Consider the following 24,236-nt stretch of genomic DNA (forward strand, 5'->3'; position numbering starts at 1 on the left):
AAAAACCCAAAAAAAACCCCAAACAAACAAACAAACAAAACCCAACAAAAAACCTCAACCCAAAGCAAAACAAAACAAAACACCCCACAAAAACTAAACCAAAAACCAAACAGAAATGAGACCACGAATTTCCTTTTTTCCCCTCATAAATAAAACTGTAGGGTATATGTGGTGGTGGAGTTTTGTTCAGCTGAGTATGTCAATAATTATAATTTAATTTAAAATGTCCCTTGAGTTTACAGTGAGTGGAACGAAAACTGTGACTCTGCAGCACATAAACATCCTGCTGAGAAGAAGGAGGACAGCTTGAAGGCTGGCCTGTATTTACTGATCCTTTACTTATTCCAAAGAAAAACCGTAGCAACTCTTTAGAAACCAGTGACCTATGCTTTGGTGTGAGAAAGAAAATAATCTGGCCGGTTGGACCAAGTTGCTTCGTTCCACTTACTCCAGTCTTTGGGAATAAAAGCTGCATCTACCCACAACACTGTGTTGACTCTCGCAATTCAATTTTTACAGGTTCTGTATCAGGATCAGGGAAAAGAGGGAGAAGGCAGTTGAAAAAGGCTGCTTTGAAGGGAAGTCTGTAATTGTCTTTAAATAATCACAGAACCTGTGGGTAGGTATTGAATACTGAAGGTCATTTGAAGGGTAGATTTTTCTTATATTTTGTCTTGGAGGCCTTGAACCTGAGACCTCAGCATAATTTTGCACAATTTTTATACACTACTGATACATATCACATCATACAGATGATTAACTTTAGATAATTATAGCAAAATTCATTTGTTTGTTCTTATTGGACAATATTATGCTTCTACCTCTAGAAACATTCCCGAAGAAGACCTTGAGTTCTGAGGATATTTAAAGAGAGGAAGTTTGGAGATCAACCATGAATTGCAAGGCGGAAGAGAATAGAAAGCAGCACCATAGCTTGATTTTATTGGAGCAAGTAAAGAGAATGAAAGAATCAACACAGGTAATTGACGTGGTGCTCATCGCAGAAGGTGAGAAATTCCCCTGCCATAAGGTGGTGCTGGCTGCCTTTAGTGCCTATTTCAAAGCCATGTTCACATGTGGCTTGGCAGAGTGCACACAGAGGGAAGTGGTGCTGCACGACATCTCTGCTGAGAGTGTGTCGGTGATCCTGCACTACATGTACAGCGCGGACCTGTGCCTCACCACACTCAATGTGCAGACTGTCGCCCTGGCTGCCTACTTCATGCAGATGGAAGAGGTTTGCAATATGTGTCAGAAGTACATGACAGAACATATGGATGCTTCCAACTGTGTAGGCATCTACTACTTTGCAAACCACATTGGGGCAGAAGATTTATGTGACAAAGCGAGGAAGTACATGTATCAGCATTTTGCTGAGGTGAGCTTGCAGGAAGAAATATTAGAGATTGAATTCCAGCAGCTGATGACTCTCATCAAATCAGCTGATCTGAATATTTCCAGGGAGGAAAGCATTCTGGACCTCGTCATTAGATGGGTCAAGCACAGCAGAGAGTCACGTTCAGAACACCTTGTTGAGCTCCTCAAGCAAGTGAGACTGGAACTTGTCAGCCCCTCATTTCTTGTGGAAGCCCAGAAAAGGAACACGATTATTCTGTGCAATTTAGAATGCAATGACATGTTCGAAGAAGCACTGAAAACCATCCAACTGTCCAGTCACCCTTCCCTCAGCCTGCGATATGGCATGGAGATGACGGATCTCCTGCTCTGCATCGGCAACAACTCCCTTGGCATCAGGTCCAGGCATGGCAGCTATGCAGATGCCAGCTTCTGTTATGCCCCTGCGACACGAAAGACCTACTTCATTTCCTCCCCGAAGTATGGAGAGGGCTTAGGATGTGTTTGCACTGGTGTTGTCACTGAGAAAAATGATATCATTGTGGCAGGTGAAGCAAGTGCCGTCAAAATGTCTAGACAAAGGACCAGGAACATTGAAATTTATAGGTGTGTACCCTCTGTCAGAAATCCCCCGATTATTTAAAAAGTTTAAATCTAAATAATGTCCCTGGGGACAAAAAAGAAAAAAGACCATTGAACAAAGCATTTTTTATTTGATTTTTTTTTTTCTTAGAGATTTTGATTACTTTAATCAATTTGTCACAACTTATTTTCATAGCTGAGTTATAGACACACAACCAAATCTTGACACCTCTTCTCCTGAAAGAATGAGGAGTTACTCTTGTGGTATCTCTGAGTAAATGGGCTCAATCAGATCAATGCATGTAGATTTTATATCCTCCTTACCCAAATCTCAGTATTTTCCTTGGATACCTCTTTTCTAGGTCATTAGCAGGGGGAAATGAGCTAAGTGAATGATCCAATGAGCCCAGCAACACAGAGAAAACATGCTTCTCTGGTGATGTTGATGATAGTACTTCACAGGTTAAAGATATTGATTAACAGCTGAAAAACCTCATTCTGTTTTTACTCATATCTTTTTCAGATGCACACATTTTGAAGAAAACCAGACGTTTTCTGGATTAAAGATAAAATTTTTAAATGGTGACAGCATTTTAAATGCAAATGCATACATTTGAGGAAATAATTTCATAGTGAGGCAGGTGAAGTGGCTTGCTTTTCAGCAGTGTTGAGTTCTCACTGCTCCCACTAATTTCAGTAGAAACTGTGATTGAGCAGCACATGCAGAAATAAGTGACTTCTTACCTTAATTAGGGTCAAATGTCTTTCAGAGGACATCTAGGATTCCTCACATTAAAATGCTTGATCTTGCAAACATTGGGCTTGACTTTATAACTTCTCTGTGAAGGAGAAACCTCCTCTTGTCATTGTACTGAGTAAACACTGACAATTAAAGGGGGTAACATTTCCAAAGAGATTGATGGGGACCTGGGTGAACCAGGGCACTTACAACTCTGGATTTTCTTACAGATACCACCAGCAAGGAAACCACTTTTGGCACAGTCTGTGCACCACTCAGCTTCGCGAGCTCTACGCACTGGGCACTGTCCACAACGACCTCTATGTAATAGGAGGGCAAATGAAAGTGAAAAATCAGTATTTGGTCACAAACTCTGTGGAGAAGTATTCCATGGAGCAAGGCACCTGGAGAAGCACGGCACCTCTGCCAGTACCATTGGCCTGCCACATGGTGGTGACAGTGCAGGACAAGCTGTATGTGCTAGGTGGATGGACACCACAGGTTGAGAATTGTGCCTATTTGCTTCGTTTGCTTTGTGCACTAACAAGATCTGTAGTGTAATTTTACAGTGCTTCTTGCATGGGAAAATACACCAAGAAGAATAAGTTCCTCACATTCTTCTGATTAAACATATTCTGTAGGAAAACCAAACACGTGAAGAAGAATAATATCCATCTATGCCGTCCTCACTGTAAATACCAACTTCAGGAAGGGCGGTTTTTATTCACAGAGATGTGGACGGTGGTCAAGAGTTTAAAATACATCTCCTTTGTCATTAAAATTCCATCCTTTCTATTCCTTATTTACCATCTCTTAATTTTTCTAGACATAATAAATAATGCATTTAATCATACAGGGACCCTTAACTCTGCCATGTCTTCAAAAAGTGTGTACACAGGTACACTTCAGGGATAGATTTATATATGACATTTAAAGTTCACCTCGATTTTTCAGGAAGCTTTCTTGGTTAACTAAAGTTAAATTATTTGATTTTCACTACATTACATTTTAAAAGAAAAGTCAAAGCATTCTCTGGGAAACAGAGTCCTTTAACCAATCTATTTATTTATTTCTGTTGCATTATTTGGCCATGTAAAGTTTTTAGAGGGATTTTCAGCAGAGCCACAGATTCATGTTCAGTAGTACAGAGAGTATACAGAGCTATGCTACAAGGAAGATGCATGTCAAGGGCAGTACTCACTCTCTCCGGTTGCTCCCAGTGCCAAATATCTTCTTTTAAGAGTTTAGCCCATTTTTATTTATTGCTTGGTGAATTTTAAATTTGAGTGCTCAGGAAGAAGCCCCACATTCATTTGACAATGAAGTGGAGCATCTATAATCCTCACTGCAATATGTTCAGACTGTCATCACAACTCAATGGTTTCTATCCTCTTAAAATAAATTACTGTTTAAAGTATTTAAATGTGAGATGCATTCAGCTAACAAGACCTCCACCTCTTTAAATATTTTGAGTGCGGGAGTCCCAAGGAGGCAACAAAAGTCCAGAGAGTATTTCTGATACAGAAACAACTCTGCAAGGGTATCTAATATAGTAAAGAACTAAAATAGTAAAGAACTAAAAAACATTTAATGTAGAAACAATCTGTCTGTAAAAAAAAACTTGAACTTGAAAGATATGTCATATAACAAAGGCAGATGTTGAAGTCAGACAACCAGCTTTATTAAGCTTTTTTCCAGAACAGATTGTGAGAGGGAAAAGTGGCTTAGAAGCATAAGTCAGGAATATTGAGCCAAGAATAATGTTTTTAAAAGTCACCTAAAGTGGATACCTGCCTACCAGTACTATCAGTAACAATGCATGGGTGTCTGAGTTTATACAGAAATAGGTTTGGGATGAGCAGATTAACAGCAATTGATCAAAACCCACAGCTTTGTAAGATTATGGTGTACCTACACAGACCAGAATAAATTAGCTAAAATTCTCAAAAAAAGTGCTTTAAGACCAGCACTAGAGAGTGCTGAATTCTTCTGGTACCATCTATCTTCCCCCTGTCAGATGTAGTGATTGTATATGTGGGGTTACCACAGCTGCACTGGGAAAGCAAATGAGCTGGCCAAACCAGGGGCTGTCCCTGTGCTGGAGCAGCACTGAATGTTCCGTCAATCCTGAACAAACACTAACAACAGCACTGACAGAGTGCCCTAAATGCATGTGTCCATTACAGGACAGAGATAAATACATGTTCTCTTCCCACTCAGGCTTTGTAATTGAAATAAGACAAAGTCAAGCCAGGACATAAAATGACAGCTAAGGGGGCAAGGACTTGCTCACAGCAGTGCTGCTCTGCTCAGCATTGATCTGGTCCCTGATCCCAGTGCAGTTAAAACCCAAAGTGATTCCAGCCTTGGTAACTGGGGGTTGTTAAAATGGAGAAAAGTGTTTGGTAAGGCTGAGAGAAAGATTTCAGACCCCTGAGACACAGAGAAGAGCTGCTAGAAGTTATGTTTTCTGTACACAGAGGGAACAGGGTGCACTCCAAGGAGAATGTTACCACAAAAATGAGGTTGGATGTGAATTTACAGCATGTCAAGTGATACCTTCTCCTAAGTACATGTTTCGTTTGAGCTGAAAATACACAGCTTTCAAATACCCCTCTTTCAGTGAATAAATTAGTGTTTCACACTTACCACAGAGAAAGAACATGCCCCAGGCACTTACAGGGAATAACCAAGGGGCTTTAAATTTACTCTCTAGCTTGCCTCCTACTATCTTGTCCATGACATTATTGTTGGAAAGGTCTTTTGGGAAAGAAAAGTAACAAGAAAACAAGGACACATGTAACATCATCACAAGCAAGCAAAGTAGTTCTCTCATTCTCACTCTCTCTATGTGAAAACTTCCATCCCAAAATATTTTAGAATCCTCCCTCCACATCCCACTGCTAACATTCAAGGGTGTTGTACCCACAAAAAAAGCATCTGAATCCCCTGCATTGTATAAGACAGGCAGAGAAGAGGGAAGAAGACTAGAGAGAACAAGAGGAGTAGGAGTGAGTATAAAAAGTGTTATGGCAAAAAAGATACAGAGAGGGGTTAGGAGCTTATTATGAAAACTATTGAAGTTACAGTTGTTAAACAACATCACTATGGTTAGGCTGACTAAATAAACATGCAAATGTTTACTAGGAAAAGATGTATAAATATATATAAATACATCAATATAGGATTGAGAAAGTTCAGCAAAGTACCTGACTGAGACTCATGGTACAGTGTGAGTAATAGTGAAAAGAGATTTCAACATTTAGCAGGAAAAAAAAGAAAGACTGGTTTTCTGTCATTATTATTAGGACTGTACAGCAGCCCTGTGGAAGGGGGTATGTTCTTCCACAGCTGGGAACCTTAACCCTAACCCTAACCCTGAGTGTATTGTTAGTACCCAAGTCCTTGGCTCTATTGCTGCAGGACATAGATACACACTTATTCCTTCGCCTTCTACAGCAGACTCCCAGCCACTAGCCATGGGTGCTGTTAAACCCCAGGGCATACAATCCCCAGCAGCTGTAATTGATGTGTTTATGCTATTTATCTGCTGAGATGTCTACTGTGATTAATTGCCTACAGGCATATGTGGAGGGCTCCAAATGTTGTATTATTATCTGGCTGTCATATTTCATACAGATGGATCTGCCTGACGAGGAGCCGGATCGATTAAGTAACAGAACATTTCAGTACGACCCAGGCCTAGACAAATGGACGGAAAGAGCTCCAATGAAGTTCTCCAAGTACCGCTTCAGCACAGCCGTAGTCAACAGGGAGATTTATGTCTTGGGTAAGAGGAAACAGATTTTTAACAGATAGCACCATGACTTTTTCTTCTTTCCAGCAATTTGCCTTTGTGAAGTGAAATATCTCACCCTTTGTTATGTACTGTAGGAAAAAGTACCTTGTACTAAATGGAGAGTATCTTTCTAAAGTTACTTGTTCCCCACATTATTTCTTCCTTCTGTAATTTATGTAGATTAAATTATGTGAATGTGGAGTGTTCTGGATTCATGCAACAAAGATACATCACTTTTTAAGATACTTTTCTTTGAGGTATCAGTGTGTGCCATATATAATAATGAATTTTAAAAGGTGAGTAGAGAAGCCTTGAAGCACCATTTCACAGGTGAGCAGTGAAATGCTAAGGAATATATGCAGTATCACTGTAGTGGTTTCACATTCGCTGAATTCTGTTTACTAAATTTAGTGCAGTTATTTAAGTGTCTTTTCTGCTATGAGATAGGATTAAGAGAAAAAGGCAAAACAAGGCCTAACTTAAAGGTAATCAGATAGTTTTATTAACACACACTAGAAGAAGGAAATAAGAATCAAAATGAAAATTTTAAAACACTCCTTCTTCCCCCACAAGTATTTACTTTCTTATAAACAACATAAAGAGATAAAACTTATGATTTTTACTCAGGTTTACTATTTAAAAAACAATCTCTTATCTGTTCTTTAGGGAGAGGAGTCTCTCTCTTATTTTAACATGGAATTTCCCCCACTGACAACCTAGAACAGTTCTGTTGTGGGTTTTAACTGTCACAAAAACAGCCACTTGGGAAAAACTTGGCTTCTGTGAACTCCCCTCTCATTAGTAGTTTCTTAAGCTGCTTATAGGCTATGGACTTAAGCATACTGTATACTGGGGTGTCACTTTTTAAAGATGAACAACTCTGAAGGCAAAGGATTTTTCATCTCAAGGAACAGAAATGTTTTCTTACTTCTTCACTGGTGCAGAGGGCTTCTCATCTTTCTTTGTTTAAGCATTTCATGGGATCATCAGAATCACAGATTCTAAATTAATATTACTCAGTCCATTACAGACACCTTTGCTAAAATCCACAAATCTAAACAATTATTTCCTCAAATGCATATTTTTCTTATGATTTAAAGGGATAATTTACATATAGAGTTTAATACTCTGGCTTGATATGAGAAATTTAGCTTAAAATGGTAAACTTCCCAACCCCTCTTCTTAAAAAGTATTTTTACTCTCTCTTTCAATGACTTCATGCTGTATCTTCTCTACGTTCAATCACTGTGTTCTCACTCAGGGAAGGGCCGGTGCTCTGAAAGTGGGATCTGGTGCCAGGAAGGAGTTCAATTTGCCTAGGCCTCCGGTGGTTATGTGATCTCTGCCGGGCAGCAGCTTCTAGGATTTTCAAAAGCCGCGGGGATGGGGAGGGAAGAATTTCAGGCCGAGAGATCTCGGAGGGGCCTGGCAGGTGCGTGCTCCCTGCTCCCACCCCTCGGTCTCCGCCGGAGAGGCCAAGCTCGGAGCTGCCATCAGAGGCTGCAGACACCCCTCCCTCCCCTTGCTAGGGGGCAGGGCCCAGGGCCACGGCCAGGCCCCAGGCCGGCTCCTTCCCAGCAGGGGGAAGCAGCAGGGTGTTTTACAGCTGCTAAAAACCCTATCTGGGCCGGGCCGGGCCGGGCCGGGCTATATTCTTCCCTCCCCGGCCCGGGAGTCACTGGGCCCGTAAAAAGCCCGGACAGGCCAGGCCAGGCCAGGCCAGGCCGTCCCGCCTCCGGCAAGGAGGGAGCTGAGATTGCCTTTTTACTTCTTGTGAGGCCAAAAGGAAAAAGGGCCATTCTCTAGGAGCCTCCGATGTTTAACCCCTGGATGTTCACGCAGACGTATCTTTTTCTAATTGGTTTGTTAAGCTATAACTTCCTGAAAAATCACTTCCCGGCTAAACTACCACAATCGTGAAGGAAAGACATAAGGATAAAGAAAATTTTGATTTCCCAAAACCAACAGCATGAGTGTCTCCTAATAAAAGTCAGTGAATTCTTCTCTTCCACCTACCTCAACAAAACATATTAAAAAAAAATTAATAATTTTGTCAATTTTTGATTGAATCCTTTACTGGTTTTTGTTTCAAAATAGTACTTTGACCAAAAGTTTTACAATTTGTGGAAATGAGTTCAATAATCTCCTACCTATCTCAAAATCTTTTGCCCCAAAATCTTATTGTTGATAGATATATGACTGGAAAGTTCTTGGAGAAGTGGGGGAAAAAGTTCATCCAGTCAATCTACAGGTGGGCTGTGAGTGATTCATGCCCTTCCGTGCTCCCATGGTCTCATGGGCAGCTTTAGGCATGAAGAAAGCAGCAATTCTGTCAAGACCTCAGAACATTTCAAACCCCTCTGCTTCAAACTACCCCTGCTTACAAGCTTATCAAAGTGAACACAAAAATACAGTCTTATCAGCTTAATATAACTCCTGTATCAGGGTGTTCCAGCTTTGTCTGGGTTCTTACATACTAGGGATAAAGCAGAGTTTGTTTCTGGCTCATAATACAGAAAGTGTTTTGCAGGGAGCTATACAGGAAATGTGTCTTTGAAGCAGAAGAGGAAAGTGGCTTTAATGCTGCATTTGTCTTCTTTTAGAGAAACGTCTTTCTCTTAAGTGGTTTGAGAAAGGCCCATAGGCACAACTAGGAGGAAGGGTTAAAGAAGCCCATATGGAAAAGTGAGTTTTACAAACAGAAAGTCGTGTCATTGTCCCTTGTCAAAGGTTAGTGATAGAGAATGTCAGTGTGCTGTTAAATAACGAGAGTGTTGGCTGCCCAGGTTCAAAGGTGCTTTGAAAACGTGGAGACTTCATGCTTTGTAAAAAGTTAAATACATATAATTATTTATACTGACACTGATGCTCTAATGGAATAGTTGGGAAGAGAACAGCAGCATTCATGCGTTTCAGTAAGAAGCTCCCCAAGATCAAGACCTCAAAGGCTGTGATGACACAGGGAATCAGGGAGCAGAAAAAAGCAGCCGCCTGGGGATGCACGTGATAAAACAAATTGACAGTCTTCTTCACAGCAAGCCTGACACCGGCACAAGGAAAAGGAGTGGTTAATGGGAAAAACAGTATGCATTTTCTTCCCTCAGAATTTCACAAAGCAAGAAGCATATGTGAGCAATTACAGTAATGAAATGTACAGATTGAACACAAAACACAGCCTTAAATATAAAAAATGCCATTTTAAATGTCATTAAGGAAAGTTCATGGTCTCATTGACCTTCAGAAGCATTTTGCTAATTGAAAAAATAAAAAGCCTTGATTTTGTATGTGTAGTAGCCAGTGCTGCAGTATTCAGGGAGCTGAACACTATTAATTCTTTCTTACTTGCTGGCCAACATCAGTAATTCTGTGCTCCTGGGAGAGAAAATCTTTGCTACAATCTGATCTGCACATGGGTGGTAACAGGGTTTTGCTCTGTCTCTATCATTTTGCTGGTTCACCCACCTTCCCATGGCCGTCTTTATTTGAGCCTATTCCTAAGGGAACCAATGCTCTTCATGCTTAGTTTAAGAGTCTGCTTCATTGGACCCTTCACTCTTGCCAATAAATCTAACTAAACATTCATAAAAGCAGTGCTTGTTCTGAGTTTTAACAGTGTAGATCTGGGGTAATTTCACTGTAATGGACAAACTTGCTCATGGTTAATACCAAGGGTAACTAAGCTCACACGCTGCTCCAAGCAGTAGATTGTGGAGAAATCTGAGATTTTTGAGAAATCTGAAGATTTTGAGATTTTACCATTACATTTCTGAGCCTGTCTCCCTTCTGATAGTCTGCCCGCTCAAGGTGTAACTGCAGCAAGTGCATTACGGATTACTTACCATCAGGTATCAGAAATATCAATTGCAGAGAAGACATTTTGACCTAGGTCTGGGCTGTTTTCCCAAACTCCTCATTGCCAGTTTTCACAAACCTTGCAAGAACTTTAATATCTATAAATCTTCAAAATTTAATTGAAACTGTCCAAAAGGCACAAAAGCTATGTAAGCTATGTAAATGTAGAAAGAGAACTCACATATAGTTAGAGGAATTGCATAATTCTTGTTTTCTTGGGAAGTCAAATAATACTACACCTAATTTTTTAATTGAAAGACAAGTCTGAGCCCAAAATGACTGGTCAACAAATTCTGCCTTTGAATATGCTGATTTAAATCCACCTGCAAGAGTATGGGTGGAAACGGAGCTTTAGCTGTTAAAATTAAGAAGACAATGTGGTTATTTAATGTTAACCATCACAGTCTGAAAACTCTGTGGAGAGATTAAAGCATTTTCTAAGACCTCTCAAAGTGATGAAGCAATTTCTAAATGAACTCTCAGTGGAAACAGTGATACAGACATTATAGTGGCATCTTACTCTGCAGACACCACACATGGCCTCATCTCTGGCTGTAAACTCACACTTGCCAACTGTAATTAAACCTCATACAGAAAAGCTAAGTTCCACAGTTTATCTGTGGTGACAGGTTCTTGTCACCTTGTGAGTTCTCAGGCTGATGAGCTGTGAGGTGGGTCCAGTTCCCCTTTGGACACAATTGTGATGGTAACCCTGGCCAGGGGAACAGGCAATTTATGGCATTGAGAGGAAGGCAGTGAATGTGTTCTGATTCTGGCTGATGTGGGACTTGATCACACAGATGATGTTCAAGAGAGAATGGGAATGGAAAGAATAGAGGTTGATAGTGACAGAGCAAAGAATAGCAGATGTCATGAAGGTAGTAAAACCACTGCAGGCTCCCCAGAGCTGTGGATGCCCTTGGACATCACCCCACTTCATAAGGAGTGTCAGGCACTCTGGGAGTCTAGAAAGAGTCAAGGGTGATTTGTGCAAAAAGACACATTCTGAAGAGGATCATAGCTCATAGGTTGTTCTCATGTAGTAGCCTCAAAGATAGCTCAGGCATAATGACTAAACTTCTGTGCTATAGATGAGAGAGACACTTTTGTTTAGTTTCTGCTATTGATACCCTCCCCAGTCCTAATGGAAATTTGTCATGGTGAAGTGTGTGCACAGAACTTGGACATCTAACAGGCTCCTGTGCAGGCCCAGTCAGGGGACACTCAGTGAAGGGGCCATTCAGAAGCATTGAATGGCACTGCTTGGATTCCCACAGGTGTCTCTCACTTCTCCTACCATTCTTGTTCCTTTTGAGGTGCATCATCTCCACAGGCATCCTGCAGTCTGCAGCCAGCTAAGGAGATCCACTTAGGGCTGCTGAAGGCAGAGAAAGGAAAGGAAAGGACGCAAGGTGGAAACAGATAAATGCAAGATATTTTTGTATGCCTGGAGGACCACACCCTGCTTCCCAGGAATAAAAACATGAAATAAAGAGATAGTTCTAGCTGGGCACATAGTGATGCAGAGAGATAAGAGTTCTTTCAAGCAAGTCTTAAAAACAAAGTCCTTAAATGAAGTAAGGTTGTCAGCTCTTTCCAGCAGGATCTCTTACACAGGTGTCAGGACACCGAGGAACTCAAGAGCATAGATGAAAACTCATTGCAGAGAAAGTTGATCCTCTCTAATGTCTGTGATGTATAAATACAATTTCTATCATAAATATGAAGCAGAAAGAATTGATGGAATACTAGCTTTGAATAAGGTGAAGTAGCAGATTCTTTGATAGATGTACAAGTCTAATTTTTGTTCTCACCCATGTAGGTATAAATCTGTAGTAAGTAGTCTGCTAATGGCAGTTGTGTTGTGTCAAGATCATTTTATTCTCACCCAGATCAGAATCTCATGCTTAGCCTTTGAAGTGTTAATTTCTGAAAAGTCCTATTGGTACAGCACAGAGTATGCAGTCACTGTCCAAAAGCCCTTCCCAGACTAATTGCCAGCTCCAGCATGTAAAACCCTAATGACTTAAATGGAATTATTCTGGAGTCACACTGATGGAAGGAAAATGAGAAATAGATCAGAGCTTTTGGTCTGAGTATTGTTCAAGAACTTGTACCGCGTGTCTTAATAAGCAATCCAGCAAAATAATTATTGTCTGTTTGTTGTGTAATGTTCCTAGAGAATCTCATGCTATTTATACACCATACATAATCCTCATAAGTAAATGAACAGCATTTCCTAAGGCTCAAAATCCTTTCTCCTATTCATCTCTTTTCACTGGTCTCAGCTCTTTCTCCCCATATTTTCCCAGGAACATAACTATATTCGTTGGAAAGCCCAAGAAAGAGCACTATTGTTTTCTTAATGACAGAGGCAACTGAGACACTTTTGGAAGAAAACCAGATTGGAAGGCTCTATTTAAGGTCATGCATTTTAATCTCTCACTTTAAAAAATATCCTTTCTAGCTACTTCTCTGAAAACATATCACAGCCAACATACAAATTAGGAAAAATTATCCAAATGAATCCATTTGAATGCCATATTCTTTACTTATGATAAAACACACTCTGTAGAACTAGTGTCTCTGAAATACAGGTCACTGGTAAAAAAAATTTGTATCACTGTGATAGTTTTAACCATGTGTTGCTTTTATGCTGTATAATTCCTGCTTTATAAATAATAATTTATCGAAGGACTTAAGTGAGAAATCCTATTAGAGAAGACTTAGGAGCCAAAGAATTTTTGTTTATCCTCCTCAGACTGGCATCCTACCTCTTACAACTTGGGATTTTTCCCCCTGGGATCTTGCTGTAAGCCTTTTTTAAGTTTTAAACAGTTAAATGAGGTTCAATTAAATACTGAATGTCTTGATCATAAAATACTTATTTGAATATGTACTTTGGGGTCTCTCTGGAAAAGAAAGTGTGTGTAGGAGGAGCTGAAAGAAGACATTATAGCTTTCATGTTTGAGTATTAACTGTGCATTTGAATAACATTTTCTTTTAAAATAAACATGTCTATTTATAAATATGCTTTGGATTTCTGACAAGTAGCAGCTTATGGGTCTGATTCTGAGCTTTTATATCTGTGCAACAGCCTCCAAAGTGTCGATGTGCAGGGAGGAGCAAAAATAGGCAAATAAATTGGTCTAATAGATGAGATTGAAACTGCTTTCTACACACTTAGGTATTTTCAAAGGAAGTGAGAAAAGGCATTTTATGAGGAAAGAAGGAGCTGAATCTGAAACACTGACTATCCTTAGGAAGACAGTAATCAGTTTTAACAGCCCTGTTTCTAATCAATCTTTTGCCCTCGTCTTCTACAAGCTATTACCTCATCTGCTGTGCTGTGGGTTACCAAAGGATGACAGTGCTCCTTGGTTTCCGCGTTGGAAGTACCTGCCAGGGCTGGTTTATGGCTCCCTCATTTCTCTGAGACTCTGAGACACCAGCTACACAGCCCTGCTTAGCAGAGAATGAGAGAGAAATGTAACTGCTGAGATTCAGCTTGAGTGCTGGTAATGAAGGGGAACATTACATAAGAGATTAGCACTATTAAATCCACTGTACATTCCAGAGATCAATTTAATAATAAATTACTTTATGGGAGACAAATAGTGGATTTCATTTGCTCGTTGAAGGGCTACCTTTTTTTTTTTTTTTTTTTTTCCCAGTTTCTCAGGTTTCTTTGATAAAATTTCAAACATGCACTAAGAGCACATGTTGCTTGGTATTGTGATCTGACATAACTGTGACTATAACTGTGACTCAGTTATAGGATAAAGAATAACACTGTCAGAACCCTGAGGTCACTAACAAGTCTTGATCATCCTGAGCAGCATCACTTGAGGCCTCCACCCACCCTTTTTGCCCATAGATCCAGGAGCATCAGTTAAACACAGTCCTGAGGGGCCATTCCCTTCTGTGCCTTTGCCTAACACCCGCTGGTACGGCCCCCTGCAATTGCCCATCTCTGGTGCTGTGGAGCCCTCATGGTGAGGTCGTTATCTGGCTCAACTTCCCTTTGGAAGCAGTTGTGCTCTTGTTCCCTGATACACTGCCCTGTCTGAGAGACAGTAGTGCGTGTCTAACTTCAACCAAATTATGAGGTGTGAATTTGTAGTCAGTCTCAATGGAGCACAGTCGTATTGTGGACTCCCAGCCACCTTGTAGGTGTTATTTTGTTCAACCACCCTGTCTATGCAATGAGCAATCTAAACTTACATCTGTGTGGTTTTCCTGGAGGAAAAGAAATTGTCACTGTTGGACTTGGCTGCCTGGTAAATTTAATTCCGTAAGAGCTCAGTGTGGATGAGACTTAAAAGTGCAATTCCTCTGTGCCAGTGCTTGCTTTGTATCAGTGATGGGTGAAGTCAGTGGATGCTGGAATGTTCCCTATTTTTTGTAACTCAACTGCATGTCAGGCTCGCTCCTGTAGAAATATTCAGAGGTATTTAAAGCAGTTATTGTCTCTGCACCTGCTGAACTAATTATTGACAGTGACTCTTTACCACTTCACCATCATTTATAGACCTTCCTCCCCAAGTGCTGGAAGGCTGTGCTGTTATTAAGGCTGATGTGGCTCTAAATTGGATTTGGTCTTCCCCAATGAGCATGGGGTAAGGGAGAGGCAGCTGACCCCAGCCGAAGCTGGGTGCTTTGCCTTCAGCAAGATACAAACAGTGTGTGGACAGAGCACAGCACAGAACTGTGCCTCATTGAAATGCTGAAGATGTGCTAATTACATCACGTGCCCTGCCTTGCCTTCTTGCATCAAAAGCTTGTCTTCTTTATCCTGACTTCTCAATGAAGATCATGTATTTTGTTTATATATTTATTTTACTAAAAGAGCTTCATGTTAAAGTCCATTAGTACCACTGCTTACAGAGTGCCCTTAAAAGTATGTTTAATTGCAGACTAATCCAACTGTGATATGGAAAGCTCTCAAGCATTAATGGATTGTGGAACACAAAGGTGGCTTCAGTGTTTTTTTTAGTCTTTCAGTGGCATCTGAAATATCTCCAACGAAAAGTGCAATTGTAAAAAGCCTGAAGTGTTGAAAGGGTGTATTTGTAAGGGATAGGAAGACTGCGTTCCAGGATTTAATCTTCTCATGTGATCAATGTGAGAATGACAGAAATGTTTAAAATTCCCGGTGAGAAATCCATCTTCCCTGCACAAAGAACTTGTAATTGAGCTTTAGACAGAGAACAGAACCAGGTGGGGTTGAATTCACCTGCTCTGTTCATAAATGTGGCTTAACAAAGGACCCTCCCCACATCATGGGCATGGAAAGAGGTATTGCTGCCCTTGGCACACCTGCTGGGACTCCCAGGAGGCTGTGACCAGATGTATTGTACTGACCCCATCTATAGTTTAGGGTGGTTTAAGGCACAATCTCAAGTACACCATGCACTGCTGATGGATCACTTGGTACAAGAGTCTTCCTCAAATGACCCAAGCCCCTATTCCCTCTTCTATACACTGCCTTAGCTCCCTAAATGTCACCCCATTTTAAGCAGATGCTCCTGTAGGAGCAGAGCATGAGCTCAGTTTTTCAGCTACTCTATCCAGAGAACCTGAGATAAAGACAAACTTTGTGGTCTTAACTATAGTTCCATATGTCTCCACTTGCATTCCTGATGGTTTCATACATATGAATGAAGAAGCCAGTGGAACGGGATGATCGGGGTTCTTGAGTGATGGAGCAGAAAGTGGCCAGAGTTGTCTGACACAGCAAAGTGGTTTTTTTCTGCCAACATGAAATCTCACATGGTAAATACATTGCAGATTATGAATAGCCTGGTTAATATGAGTTTCCTCCACTTGGTTGTAAATGTGAATTGATTTAAATTTGAGACTTTTTTTTCCTTGTTGATTTTTGTATTCAGTTCTTTGGAAAGACTCCTGAGACAGCCATTTCCATAGAGGAAAAAATATACTTTCTCACAGGAGTAATTCTCAATTTCTGCATCTGGGAACACAGAAAACCATCTTAGAGTATCTGATATCTTCAGTTCCTTTGTTAGCAACCTTTCAGTGTTAACACTGTTTTAAGAGAGGAGGTTGAAGTTCATGATTTCTTGTTTTCCAGAATGCTCTTTTTCTAAGCTTGAAAACTGAATTTTACTCCCCTCTGATTTTTTCTTCTTCCTTTCTATTTGCTGAGAACTTAGTTTTGCTGTTGTAAATTGAATATGAAATTGGATTTAGCTGAAATAGCTGTGCAGGGCTTAAATAAAATGGAGATCTTTTGTACCTTCAGGACTGTCTCTGACAAAGAGTAAAAAGATTAAAAGAGGTTAAATATAAGTTGCTTAAATCACCCCATGAAGGTTTCATAAATACTTGAAAACTTAGTAGCTCTGACATTTTTGAAAAGATGCATCAATAGGTCCTGGAAAACTACTTTTAATAGCTATAACTACTTTTAATAACTATACAGGAAAAATATTTGGTGGTGGATCTCCTGGAGTGGCAGCTGAATGTCTTCCTTAACAGGTAATGGTTGTGAAGATTTTTTGCAAAAAAGCACTGACTGCTTTGTCAGTTTTGCAATCAGCAAAGTTATCGGTTTCTGACATGCTGCATGCATTCCCTAATTGGTATCATTTATTCCTCTGATTAACAAGAACCTCTTTCATTTGTCACATGAAGACTTTTCTTTTGGGTGAGTGCATATTCTTCAGTGGGGTACAGTAACAACTGGGCTAATTTAAAAATATCTAGCTTGACAACCAGCAGCCATCTGTCTTTAGCACCACAAAGCTGTATTTTGAAAGGGTCAATTTAGTCTGTGGGGAGTTTTAATATTATTGGTTCCCAGTTAAAACTTTCTTGAGAATCTCTCTCTGCATTACACTGCAGTCTGTGGACTGTACATAAACTGGTGAAAAATTGTCTTGCATGCTGTAGTCTGTGAATCTGCCAATGGAAGCTGTACAGTCAGAAACCCTTTGAAATAAGCAATTGAATAGCCTTATCAGTTAAAAATTTTTATTAGCAATTAAACCTTTTCTTGATAAATTTAGGGGAATATTATCCTGTCCTAAGAGTGGCACTTCTTTCATGAGGCATGAAGGAGTAGTGGAAAAGGAGAGGAAAATGCTTCTGGCATAAAGAACAATACAATAAGTAAATGTCTGAATTCTGAAATACCCCAAGGAACAGCTGAGTGACATCCCATCATGAGAAAGCCTCAGCAGGGTAATGCTTCCCTTTTTGACATGGAAATTATTAGCAAAATTCCATGACCACAGTTAATCTCCACCTTGGCTGTCTTAGGTGAATCAAGCCTCAGAGGCGGAGCCCATCAGAGCAAATGCTGCTTTAATTGAGGGTGTTAATACTGAACACATTTAGATGCCAGCCTGGTGTAAGCACACACTAGGAGGTATCTAGTACAAACTGCAAGGACCTTGCTGGTGGGTGTTGAGGCAAGTAAAGATTTGCTGTGCTGAAAAAGGAGATGAAAACCAAACTTGGTGAAAGTTTTCAATATCAAATATTGAACAAAATAAATTACTGTTAATTTCAGCCAGTGGAAAACGTTCTGCTGATGATAATGGACACTGAATTTTAGTCTAATTTAGCAGCTCTGATGCAGGTTTAACTGATTTTATCTTTGCCTGACTCTAAAGTACAGATCAGGAATATAGTGCTAGTAAATTGGAGTCTTGCAGTCCCCATTTATAGGGAGCTTCCTCTTGCAAACACTTTTGGAGAATGCACAAAAGATTTAAAAAATAACACGGTCCATTTTAAGAGGTAGATGGAAAATCATATGCAAGTAAAACTTGGAGCCCTAGGGGCTCATTTCTCTGACAGACCAGCTTAACAGCACTAGGGCCAATATATTTTAAAAGCAGCTGAAGCAGCACAGGTTGCACTTGCAGTCTTTTCCCTTTGCATATGCAAGGGCATAATCACATGCTTACAATGCATTTTGGAGTTGCACAATTGAGCAGCCCTACACGTGTATCTGGAATGCCAGCCTTCATGTGGAAATGGCTTGCCTATTGCAGTCATTTTATGTTTAAGAGTAGTCACAAACACACACATGCACAAAAGAACGCCATCAGTGCTCATTACAGAGTATTGTGTCCATTGGCACAGATGGAAAACCTGCATGGACACGTCAGCATATTAATTCCTGAGAACCAAAGGCTGTAAATTCAAAATGCGGATTTGATCACTGGAAGGGATTTGGAAAGGCAGAGTTTGCAAAGCACTATCAGAGTATAGCGTTTCCTGTGTGCACAGGATCTCAGGTACATCTGCAGCCTGCCCCAGCAAAAGGAAACTGGGATCTGTTTTAATCCTGCATACTGATTTCAAGCACCCTAATTAACCACTCAATAGTAGGGCTTGTTGCTAGTAACTCAGCTAGCACTCCTATGTGTTGGATGGATTTGTTCCTGGAATTCAATTTGCCTTAAGAAATAGGTGTAATTTGTCGTAAGAGATAGGTGTAATATTTTTCTTTTATTGAAGAAAACTAACCAACAAACGCAAATAATTGTTAGTAACGTGTGAGGGTCAAATCCACCAACAGTATTTGAAAAACATGTTTTGATCCATTGCAATTTGTCCAGCAAATAGAACAAATAATTATGACCATTTCTACCATATGGGAAGAAAACAAAACAAAATACCTTTGTGTTTTGAAGACATTCTGCTTGTCCTTCCTTTGATACTTGACTTCAGAAAGGATCTTGCTTTGGTGTTTGTGGATAATGTGCTGTAGCTTCTGCTTTGAGTTCTCTCACAAACTTCTGAAGCTGTGAAGAGGAAAGAGTGGGAGATGAGAAGATGTAAACAGAAAACGCAGCCAGCCATGTATTTTACAGCAAAACATGGGACTGCTACATTTGACCTATGTATCTTTTGCAGGAGGAATTGGGTGCCTTGGTTACGACAGAGGACAGACACGGAAATGTCTTGATGCAGTGGAGATTTATAACCCTGATGGAGACTTTTGGAGGGATGGACCCCCTATGCCTTCTCCCCTCCTCTCCTTACGAACAAACTCTACCAGCGCAGGCTCTGTGGAAGGGAAGCTGTACCTCTGTGGGGGATTTCATGGAGCAGGTACTAAAATGAGTCTAACATTCCCTGTGCAGTTAAAATCAGTTTCACTGGACACAGACTGACCTGATGAGTGATTGGTCCTATCAGGTGGCACTGGCAAGCCCTGGAGCGACAGACCTGATTCTGCCCTTTGGACTGCCGGCTCCTAATGTCAATATGAACTGGGTTCTGTTTGATTTTTGCTTTTGTCCTTAATAAAACACAAAAAATTTAAAGATGTTTCTGATCTGCACTAAACTTGTCCAAATCTAAAACCTCAGCAGAATTAATCTGGATTTACATTTAGAGTCACAGAAATGAGTAGCTTAGTGTTTTATGGACATTACAGAACTTATATTTGCTGAAGATTAAGGCCCTGTCCCTCAGTCCTTAGCCATGTTATCTCACTCTGCTTACTTACTTGCATGCTTTTTGTAATCAACCTTGAAAAAGCTTGTGTATTTAATGAGTACCCTGGATAGGGAACTGAGATACAAAAAGACTAAAGTTCCAGATCCGGTGATTTTAAATAATCCTGGCCCCAAGGACACCTTTCTTCTTTTAAGTCATCTTCTTTCCAACTTTGCTTAGCTTTATCTAGATCTTCAGTGCCAATAACCTGTATTTTTTTCATTATAAATGCCAAGGACTGAAAAACAAGCACACCTAAATTATTCTGCTATATACAGCTGCCACCCCAATTTCCTTTCTAGGAGAAAGCAATAGCACAGATAGCAATAGCAGTTATCCACTGCTAATAAATGTCATGTCAGCCTCACTGCTGACCAAGAATAATCACATGGTATCACTGGAAGATATGTCCTTCTCATTACACTTTTACTTGTATAACAACCTCTAAACTTAAAGCTGCTGTTATTTTAGAAGGATGATTTTCATCAGCTAGTTCACAACTTGCTTCCTGCTTTCATTTGCTACTGTTTGAGAAAGCTGCTTCCTGAAAACAATTGTTTGGCAGCTCCCTAGCAGGCATTTTCTCATGTCATCTCTGATAAAACTTCTGTGATGTCAGAGAAATTATGCTTATGACAACTCACTGTGTTTCCATAGCAAACCTTGTGCCATTCTAGTTGTCTTTTTCTCAGCAACATTATGAAAGAGCCTAAAGTTAGTGGGTAAAAATTTCAAAAGGCTAATCATGGGAAATTGTTGAGTCACCATCCCTGGAGAAATATAAAAGACATGTAGATGAGGAACTCGGGTACATGGTTTAGTGGTGAGCTTGGCAGTCCTGGGTTAGTGGTTGGACTGGATGATCTTAAAGGTCTTTTCCACCCTAAAAAAATTTATGACTCTGTGATCGTTAGCACTGAAAAATGAAGCAATTTTGCTCCTGGTGACTAACAGATTAGTATGAGATTTTCTGACTAGGCTAACTTCAGAGCCATAAAAACTTTCTGTACAATACTACCACATTCTGTCACTGAGTCATGTATAAAGAGTGGTTGTTCTGGAAGAGGTTGAAAGTCTTCCTGTGAATTTCACGAAGGCTGTCTTTTGTATATTTGTATAGTGCCAGCTCAATGGGGTTCTGATTCCTCTCTCTACTACTGCAATCTATATCATTATGTATAGAACTCCTCTGCACTAATAGTGTTATTTAGATTGGAAAACAAGAAGCCAAAGTTAGAAAACTGCCAGTTTTGCAGTTACCTGTGCAACCTGAATTCTGACCCCCTACATGTGCATTCTGTACACCAGTAAAGAAGTAGTCAGTAGTTGTGTTGTTAGACATTGCTATGGTGTCTATCAACAAGGCAGCCAAAATAGGAATCTCACTGTCAAATCAAGTGTTGAGGAGTTGAGAGGAACCTGTGCCTTACAAGACAGGCTTCTTAATGTTACTCTTAATGTTGAAGTTACTATAGGAAAAGGGCTTTCTAAATGGTCACAACAGTAACAGCTCCTAGCTACCATCATCAAGACAATGATGGGCAGAGGCCATAAGTTGAACATGAAGATGTCACCTGGCTGGCCTCTCTCCCTGGCCACAAGTTCTCTGCATGCTGGAAAGGGCTCTTGCCTGATGTACTCTTTGAGGATGAAGGGTGGAGTGAGAGAGGGTTATTAGTGTCACATGGGGACTTGGAGAGGGTGACTTGACCCAGCACTTTCACAATAACAGCTCAGCAGCTTCAAGGTACAGAACAGCATGTGTTTGTTTGGTTTTGGTCTTTGGGCTTCTTGGCATGTCACTTTGTTTTTTTGTGAGGGACGCAACTGAAAGAGAATATTCCAAATTTGCAAAACATTGTAATTTAGTTACATCCAAGTGGAGTTCTTGGAACAAGCTGGAAGCACAGCTGTAGTCTTTGGGTTTTCTGCCTGCTGAATGCCAAAGGACTGCTGTGATCATTCAAGAATAAGCACAGCAGAGAAAAAAAAAGTAAAATGAGCCAAAATCACTGCTGCAATGAAAGTCTTAGCCTATGGGGCTGAAACTACCTCCTTCGATAGTAGAGATCTGTCCAGTATCTTCAGCATTCACTTGCCTTTGCATTTACTTAAACCCACTCCTGAACCGGCAGAAAGTTGACCTAGTAAAGACATTGTTGCAAGTTAATTTTTACTGGTATGTGTCATGCTCTGTAGGCCTTCCTGCATGCTTATAAACGTAAGTGTATCATTAGAGCCCAGAGATGCTGTAGCCAAAGCTGAAAAGCAGCCGTTAACTGCTTAAAGGGCCCTAAATTTGGAAGAACGGATGAGTACTGCTCAACTACCATATATTCTGAGTGCCATGTGACAATTGAATTTTTGTGATGGCAGGATTCTCATTCCATATGTATTGCCTGTCACAAGTCCTTGTCTGCCTGAAGGGAGGACAAATGGTGCAGCCCTAACATCATCCCCGGGAGAAAAGGAAGAAAAACTGCAGCTACCTGAGAGGGAACTTGGACAACTGACAGTAGCAATAGGAGTCCTTCTAAAAGATGAGTGAATTCCAAAGTGTGTTCAAGATGCCTCTGAACTGCAAGGAATATTTTTCAATGTTGAGATATGTTGGTAGAGCTTGTAAGGCTTCCCCTGCTGAGGCTTGCTCAAGTTAGAAGCTTGTTCAAACCTGGCCATGGAAGAGGAAAGGGGGTTAATGCAACTGAAGCTTAGATACTTCTCTGCAGTGCCTACACTAAGACCTTGGTAACCCCAGGCTCCCTGCAGCAGATGGAGAACCAGATACTTCAGAGGGAGATTCAGATCCTTGGTGCTTTATATGTGCTCTGAAGGAGCAGTAATAAATTCAGAACTCCAAGGAGCTCTCCTCTTAAAGCTTCATGTTTAAATCAGGATGTGAAGGACTCTAACTTGGCTTACCTAGGGAAAACACATCAGGAACTTGGGTGTCTATGGTTTGATGGTGCAAACACCTGAGAGACTTCTATATTGTTATCACCAGCTGATGAATGTTGTACGTTTTTAGTCATAAGTACCCAAAACCCCACTTCTTGTTTTGAATCTGTTTCCTCCTTAGCAAGACTTGCAAAACTTCATCTGTTGGCCAGCAGTCTATATAAATTAGCTCATTTTCTACTAAAACCACTATGGTAGACAGGAGCTATTATGGTAAACAGAGCTGCTTGTCTCAGCTCCAGCTCATGAAGCCTTGTGTCACAAATGTTGTCATTTTCTAGCACTGTTGTAGCATTCCTCAAGATAATCAGACATATTTTATTTTTTTTCCGTTAATTTATAGTTCAGCAGAGAATGAAAACATTACCCCTAGTATATACTCAGCAGGGCTCAGTGTGCAATAGCCAGCCAGATTTCTGCTAAAATACTGCCACATTTCCTATTGTAACTGTGGATTTTAAACCAGCCTTTGCAGCCTGACTGTACAGTATTCTTGTTCACATATTTTATTTTCTTTTCATTGAAAAAAAACCTGTCAATCTGCACAGGCTGACAGCAGCTGACATCAGCTTGTGCCCAGCAGAAGCAGCCTCATTAGCGTGGCTCCCTGATGGAGAGGGGAGCAGCTCTTCAGGTATGCAGTATTTCACCCGTATAAAATTCCTGCCAGATCAGGTTCCCTTTCTTTTTGACTGGATCTAAACATTATAAGTATGTTTTTCTGGTGAAAGTAATGAAAGAAAGGGAGTGTGCCTGCTTGCTGGGACCATGTCATCTGCTGTCACTGTCACTTGTAGCCTGTATCCGGTGGCTGGGGATTGTAGCTTCAGTTTCAGGCTATAGATGTTGGTCCAGCTGGCTGTTTCATAGATTTGAAAGAAAGAAATTGAAATCCAGAGTGGATTTTTTTGTTTGTTTTTAACTCAAAGCATCCTGGCTGTATCAGCAATAGTGTGGCCAGCAGGACCAGGGCAGTGATTTCCCACCTGAACTGGGCACTGTTGAAGCTGCAGCTCAAATCCTGAGTTCAGTTTTGGGCCCCTCACTACACAAAAGACATTGAGATGCTGGTGTCCAGAGAAGGGCAACAGCTGGGAAAGGGGCTGGAGCAGAAGTCTCCTTGGGAGTAGCTGGGGGTGTTTAGCCTGGAAAAAAGGAGGCTCAGGGGAGACTTTATGGCTCTATAAAACCTAAAAGAAAGATATAGCCAGGTGGAGGTTGGGCTCTTGTCCCAGGTAACAAGTGACAAGATGAGGAAACAGCCCGAAGTTATGCCAGGGAGGTTTAGATTGCATATTAAGGAAAATTTCTTCATCAAAAGCACTGTCAAGCATTGGAATGGGCTGCCCAGTGCAGTTGATGGAATCACTGTCCCTGGAGGTGTTTAAAAGCCATGTAGTTGTGGCACTGAGGGACATGAGTTAGTGGTGGCTTGGCAGTGCTGGGTTAATGGTTGGACTTGGTGATTT

The 24,236-nt window shown here is 40.6% G+C and overlaps 1 protein-coding gene across 1 annotated transcript in view; it reads left to right on the forward strand.

Annotated features, from left to right (window-relative positions):
• Positions 1-892: 892 nt before the first annotated feature.
• KBTBD12 (kelch repeat and BTB domain containing 12) overlaps positions 893-24,236 on the forward strand; it is a 33,042-nt gene continuing 9,698 nt past the window's right edge. Inside the window, exons 1-4 of the mRNA XM_063411980.1 lie at positions 893-1,962; positions 2,908-3,178; positions 6,317-6,467; positions 19,222-19,419. Coding sequence (XP_063268050.1) covers positions 893-1,962; positions 2,908-3,178; positions 6,317-6,467; positions 19,222-19,419 — 1,690 coding nt within the window. The remainder of the gene's footprint in view (positions 1,963-2,907; positions 3,179-6,316; positions 6,468-19,221; positions 19,420-24,236) is intronic.

Source organism: Prinia subflava, chromosome 14, assembly GCF_021018805.1.
Source record: "Prinia subflava isolate CZ2003 ecotype Zambia chromosome 14, Cam_Psub_1.2, whole genome shotgun sequence".
NCBI classification, from domain to species: domain Eukaryota; kingdom Metazoa; phylum Chordata; class Aves; order Passeriformes; family Cisticolidae; genus Prinia; species Prinia subflava.